The sequence below is a fragment of the Culex pipiens genome, chromosome 3, assembly GCF_016801865.2.
Source record: "Culex pipiens pallens isolate TS chromosome 3, TS_CPP_V2, whole genome shotgun sequence".
NCBI classification, from domain to species: Eukaryota; Metazoa; Arthropoda; class Insecta; order Diptera; family Culicidae; genus Culex; species Culex pipiens.
This window is the reverse complement of record NC_068939.1, coordinates 151,024,718-151,031,754: the sequence shown is the minus strand read 5'-3', so window position 1 is coordinate 151,031,754 and position 7,037 is coordinate 151,024,718. Positions and strand designations below refer to the sequence as shown.

The 7,037-nt window shown below is 33.0% G+C and overlaps 1 protein-coding gene across 3 annotated transcripts in view; it reads right to left on the bottom strand.

Moving 5' to 3' along the window:
- Window positions 1–369: 369 nt before the first annotated feature.
- The window catches only part of LOC120422250 (mucin-19-like), a 134,711-nt gene continuing 128,043 nt past the window's right edge, over window positions 370–7,037 (bottom strand). For 2 of the 3 annotated variants that reach the window (XM_039585645.2, XM_039585643.2), the window contains exon 5: window positions 370–1,953. In XM_039585645.2, the coding sequence (XP_039441579.1) occupies window positions 1,619–1,953 (335 nt within the window). In that variant the 3' untranslated portion in view covers window positions 370–1,618. The remainder of the gene's footprint in view (window positions 1,954–7,037) is intronic. The other variant, XM_039585646.2, reaches the window with a different exon arrangement.

Here is a 7,037-nt window from a genome sequence, read left to right as displayed (position 1 = left end):
TTTATTACTCCGACAAATCAACTTTTGACTTGACCACGTTTTGTTTTTTTTTAGCTCTCATGAAATTGTGATATAAAAAAAAGGCAAATCAAATTTTGCTGATATTGCTACGATCAAAATATTTATTTGGCTGCATGTTTAGAATTGTTATCATTATCGGAACACGATTGCGAAGCACATGGCGATTAAAGGTTTAAAAGTCGTTGCCCCCTCCAACTCGTCGATGCTTTCAAAATCTCTCGGTGGTTATTCTTTGTTTTTTTTTAACAAAAAAAGAAAAACTTTAAAGCTGAAACAGAAGATTATGCCAATGATAACACAAAGAAGGGAAAATTGTGCAACTTAGAACTAACGAAATAAAACAACCAATTGTATATTTTTACATAAAATGCGAAAGACTTTTTCGATACTCCTTTATTACGTTGTGGGGGGGAATTTGATTACAATTAGTACATAAAACGAGCGGGAAAAAGTAAGACAAGGTTACGATAATAATTACACTTTTTTCTTTCTCCTGCGCCCTTTTTCCACCTCTTTTTTTTCGCCATTCAGTTTAAATCGCTCTGTTCAAATCTCGCGGCAATTTTCGCTTCGCTCAATCGGGGTGTCATCTGCACTACTCACTCACTCACGCTGCGGGGATTGGTTTTCCCACGCTGCTCACACTCTCACACACACTCAGAATAATAGCAATTCGATTACTTGATCAAGCTGACTATTTTGTTGCTTTTTTCTTCTCTCTCTCTCTTTTTCTTTTTTGTTGCTGTTATCTTGGAGGAGTTGGATGCTTATTACAGGCAAAAAAAAATACACGATAAAAATGACGATAGACGTTACATTTAGATATTTTTACCTTTCTATACGCATAAAATGTTTTGTAAATGTCGGAAATATGGATTGTTTCTCTCTTCTGCTTCAATTTGCGAAGGGGGAAAACGGGAGGAATGGATTCTGTTCGGTTTTCGTTGCAAGCCTTTGCTCTCATTGTTTTTTGTTTAAGCAGTGTTGTGTACGGAATTTGGGACTTTTTCGTCTGGTCGTCCTCGTTTTAGAATAATTCTTCTTCTTATCGCTCTAGGGGGTAGCTAAAATAGTAAGCCTATTGTGTATAACCTTCTTCTTTACGCTTAGTTTCAATACGTTAATTTTTATTTTCGTAGAATATTTATAAATTTTACTCAATTTAATGTTTTTTTTTTCTTTTTCTGTATATTCATCACAATGATAGTAATATTCATTTGAATGTTGTTTTCCTTTCTTTCTTCTCTAAATGTATAAATCCTGAATCGGATGCCAACCTAAAACGATCCGTTGGTTCTGTCTAGCTCAACTAAGTCTGACCAAACGTGTTTTTAAATACTGTAACTTGTCTTTTTCGAAAAATTCACAAATAATTTTTGTTCGCGTTAAAATTTGCACAAAGTAAGATTTTCTCTTTTTTGATAGTAATTGTATCTCTCTCTAATAATAGTTCTTCTAAGCATAGTCCACGTTCAGATGTTTGCGTTTGTTTCTTTAATCCAATAATTACAAGAAAAAGAAAAACAAAAGTTAAACATATTACACAAAATTGTTATAATTTAATAATCCCGCGTACTCATCCAACCAACTGTGGCCTTTAAAACAGCAAATCCGTAACTCGCGTGCCCTGGCTCCAGTTGACCGTCTGCTCGTCCGAGGCCGGCTTCAGATACTGTATGCTTTCGGGTTCGCCACCGTCCTGCTGCTGCTGCTGTCCGTTTAGCGTCGTCCCGTCCACAACACCGTTGAACCGGGGCGGCGACTGGCTGATCCCGTTGGTGCCGCCACCGTTTGCCAACGGCTGGGCAGGATGATGTTCGTTGCTGGTGCTGCTCGCGGAGGAGGACGGCGACGGGGTCCGCGTGACGCCGAGCTCGAAGGTGGTATCTATGGCGGCCTTTACTGGGGTATAACTAGCAAAAGGAGCGGAGCCTAGAATTAATCGAGGGGTATTGGTAACAGAAAAACTTTATTCGAGCGGGGTTTAACGTAAGGCAACGGAAGAAGGGTGGAGAAATGAAGTGGGTGTTTGAAGAAGGGTGTAACGGAAGTGCAGGATTGTGGAAAGGGTGCAAAATGTTTGAAAAATATCGAAATGTAAAAGTATTTATATTGCGGAGTAGAGATCAATCAACCAACGTTTGATATCGAACGTAAGAGAGGTCTTAACCTAATCTGATTTTTTTTTAAACCAAAATACCGAAATTTCGTTACACTAGAAATTGTAATTGATTTGTTTTTGTTGATTTTTCATAAACATCATGATGCTTACAAGTCAAAAGTACGCCCTTAAAAAAACAGTTTTCCGGTAACATTTTCTGACCGCCCTTTTCAACATAAATTAATTCATAAAAATGGATAAAATCATTGAAAATTACGTACTTTAGCCTCACAAGCATATATACCTGAATTCGTTTACCGACCGGAATGCAAATATCCTTTCTCCCAAAATCTCGGCACGGTATGTCCACGCCGTTTTCAACTTTCAACGATTTTTCTAGTTTTTTCATCAGCATGTTTTAATGAGCTTTTTGTTGCATTTTCTTTCTTTAAGTGTGTTCTAACTGTGACCAAAATAAGAGATCGATCCGACATCTACAGCCAGAGTTATTCAACTGTCTCATTGTAGACGCACTTGGCAGAAACAATGAGACAGCTGGGGAACAATGAGACACTCTACGAAAATCAATACTTTTCTAATAAAACATCATGTTTTTGTATTGTTCCATTACAGGTGACTTGCCTTGAACATTTTAGAGCAATTTTGCCAACATGAAACTTTAATTAACAAAAGTTATACTAAAAAGTATTTAAATTTTGTAAAATCCATATATTTATACAAAATAACTTTGTATCTTTGGTTAAATGAAGTTAAAACTCTATAAATATGCCAAAAATCACTTTAATTCATGTTTTGAAAGATTTACATTGATTTTGAAATGTTTAATAAAGAAAAATCAAAGTGTCTCATTGTTACTCATGGGCTAAAATGAGTGGGCATATTCTTAATTTTGGTCAAACCTAATGCAAGGACATTGTAGCCCAACTTAATCCCTATGGAACGCCGAAAGAAATTTGAAGAAATATTAGTTTTGGTTAGAGCGTCCAATTTCCCGGGGTTACAAATTTCCCGGGAAACGGGAAATTTTCAGCCAATTTCCCGGGAAATCCCGGGAATTCCCGGGAAATTATTTTTTATATGAAAATTGCTATGATCTTGGTTATAATTGATATTGTGCATCAAAATTGTAAAGGACAATGTTAAAAATGGTTAAAATAAGTGTGAAGGTCAATTAACAGCTTGACTGCATGTAAAAAATCATTCAACTACAAGAAAATGTATTTTGGTATTTTTTGATGAGAAATTTCAAACTTGCCTCTGTAACCAGTTTATTGAAACAAGAAAATAAAAACATGTAGAAATTATGTTTTTCATGACAAATACTGGTTTCAGCTTTTGAACAAATGGTAGCTTTTTAGTGTTGGTTTTACTCCAAACAACCCAATGTTTTCAAATATTTGAAGCAAGCTTTGAAAATATTTTGCATTTTTTGAGAACGAACAATAGAAGTAATTTTCCAATGAATTTTTTGTATTGTTATGCAACATGATTTAAATTATGTTATAAATTAACATCATTAAAGATGTGTGAAGGTTTATGTTATAAATTAACATCATTTCACAAAAAGTCTTCTATTTTTTCACATTTAACCCTCTAACACCTGTACTTGCACTAAATTAATACTTTTTGCACAAATTCGATTTTCATCTCATTTGATTATGGTAAATAGAAACGTAAAAAAATATCAATTTTAATTTAGAGGTAAGGAGTTAATATTGTTTTGATGAAATACAGTAGTTGTTCGGTAACTGGACGTTGTTTAACTGGGCTGCTTTTTAACTGGGCGCTCGATAACTGGGCTGTAGCCCACTTAAAAAGCAGACAAACGTCAAAAAACCAAAACAAACCGAAATGACCGAGGGGTTAATGGATGCCAAGAGCCTGTTCAACAAATAAAAAAACTGTTTTCAAACATTTATTTAATTTCAAGTCATAATTAAAGAAATATGAAAAGTAAGCATTGTAAATATATTTGAGAAATTTTTATGTTTATATTACATCAGGATAATACTATGCATCGGTGGTCCCCTCATTATTTTACGTTCAGCCCAGTTAGCGAGCAGCATTCGGTGACTGGGCTACGTTCTCAGCCCAGTTACCGAACAACTACTGTAACATCAATCTGTTAAAAGCTTACCTAATTGTAATAATTTAATACTCATTAAGCAAGATCTATTCCCAGTTGCTTCAAAAATTAATATTATCAGAAATAATTCTGATATCATAATTTTGATAATCTAATTAATTATATATAAACCAAACAATACATTTAATTGAACAAAATCATATTGAGTTTGTTCATTTATTATTTTTTCAGAGCATTTTCAAATAATAGTTCCAAAAATTTAAGAAAATGTATACTTCCGCTTAAATTTCGGGAATTCCCGGGAAATTTACAAATTTCCCGGGAAACGGGAAATTTTTTTTTTCGGGAAATCCCGGGAATTCCCGGGAATTTTTTTCCCGGGACGGGAAATTGGACGCTCTAGTTTTGGTGTAAATGGCAGCCAACAAGCGAAAAAGTATTTTTTGTCCATAATTTACTTTTACACCCCAGAATCAAACATGTATAAATAACTTTTCAGGGGAGCGTCCATAACCAAAGCCACCTTTATGAGTTTACATAAGAATCAGCAATTACGTGCTTTGTAATTTTTTTTTCTGTGCACAGAAAAATATATTACTGTAAATTTACATTATTCATCATGTACCAAAAGGTATCATGATAAATGATGTAATGTAAATCATTAGATTCATTGGAAATTTACGTTACTAGTTTTTTTTAAAGGTCCTATAAGCTATTGTGTTTCATATGTTTATAGGACCTCTTCAAAAATATAGTCTCAACATTTGAATGCAAAAAGTATTTTAAAATGCTTTTTACACTAGCTCAGTTGTTTTGCAAACATAAGTTTTCAAAAAAAAAAAAGTAAGTTTTGACGAAAACAAAAAAAATAGCGAAAAAAATATCCAAAATTTTCCTAAATTTTAAATCTGTTTAAATCAATTCAAACATGCTGAAATGATTTTAAATTAAAGGGAATGCATTTTAAATCAATTTCAGCTGATTGCACTTAAATTTCCATTGAAATTTTGAAGATATTTGTAAAAAAACATTTTTTACCCCCTGATTTTTCGGGCCAACTTTGGAGGGTGTGTGATAACAACTTTAAATAAAAAAAAAAAGTTTGAAATTCAGGGAAAAATATGCTCTTTCTGAATACCCCTTGATTCAAGGATTGGTTTAGTTTATGGTAAGATTAAGTTAGTTTTAGGTTAGGTTATGTTTTCTTAACATTTTTTCCTCATTGTACCAAGTGTTACAAAAATGATAAATCGTATACTTTTAAAGTTATGAAAATGAACAGTGTTTAAATCACGAAAATTAAACTAAAGCTGAAGAGCCACAGCTGCCCACTTATTTTGTAAACCAAATGTAATTATTGTAAGAAAGATTCAATAAAGTATATTTAATTAAAAAAAAAAAACTTTAAATAAAATTTGTACCAGCCTTATGTTCTTTCAAAAAATCACTGGATTGCCATTTTGGCAAAATAAATAACTAAAGGCGATTCAGTAATCATTACTTTTGCTGAAATTCGGCAATGAAACAAAATCATTGCTTAAAAATAAGTAAATCTGTCAAATGTCCAAACAGTACGCTGCCGAGTTAAATCAAGCGTTTGATTATGAAATATTTAATATAGAAATATATGAAAAAATATTGCCCATTGCTTATCAGAATCATGAAATTGCAAAACTGAAAAAATGTCACTGAATTTTTGTTTGCTGAGATTCCAGTTGTTTTGACAACCGTTTTACTGAAATTTCAGTCAATCATCTCTCAAAATGACAAATATCAAGTAAGGCCGTTTACAGAAAAAAATCGAGAATCGAGAATTGATTTTTTTCCGTGCGGCAAATATTTTTTGAAGTTTATGTCCCTCGACTCTGACCAAACTTTGAAAAATATTTTCAACGACCTAACTGAGAATTCAGTAAAATATAAATTATTGAATCGTTTACTGAAAATTCAGTTAATGAAAATGCTGCAAAACTTCACTGAATTTAAGCTATCAAACTTCAGCTATCGAAATTTTATTTTGCTTGCCATTGAAAATGTTTCCAGTATTGTTATTCAGCAATTCCCCACGAAAACACGATTCGAAAAATAAGTTCTGGCTGTTCCTTGGCCGAAATAATTAAACCCGTTTTTTTTGTTTGTCCATTACGCCGTGTTAGGGTGATCCAAAAAACGGCAATTTTCGTCGATTTTCGCAAAAAAAAAATAACTCTTTTTTTAAATCATATTTCCGCGCCATTTCATCCGATTTTAGCTTTGTTAGGCGCAAAAGAAAGGTGATTAGTTTGGCTGTTTGGGAAAAATAGTAAGAAGTTTCAAAAATCTAGCTTAACATTTGAAAAGGTCGTATGAAAACTTAAAATGCTGTTTTGAAGGTCTAGGGACCAAAGAGCCTATGTTTGAAAATATTTTTACTTGATTCCTCGAAAATTTTTACATAAGATATCAAAAAATGGTGAAGTTATGTTTTCAATACTTTGAGATACGAGTTTTTGAAAATAAAAACTGGGGTTTTCGACGTGCCACGCGCAAAAATGGGAAAATGACGAAAACGAAAAAAAACAGTCTTTTTTCTCTAATACAGCGATGACCTTGAGCAATTCTCTACGAAATCGGTCTTTTTTCTTAAATTTTAATTTTTGTATTTTTTAATCCGACTGAAACTTTTTTGGTGCCTTCGGTATGCCAAAAGAAGCCATTTTGCATCATTAGTTTGTCCATATAATTTTCCATACAAATTTGGCAGCTGGCCATACAAAAATGATGTATGAAAATTCAAAAATCTGTATCTTTTGAAGGAATTTTTTGATC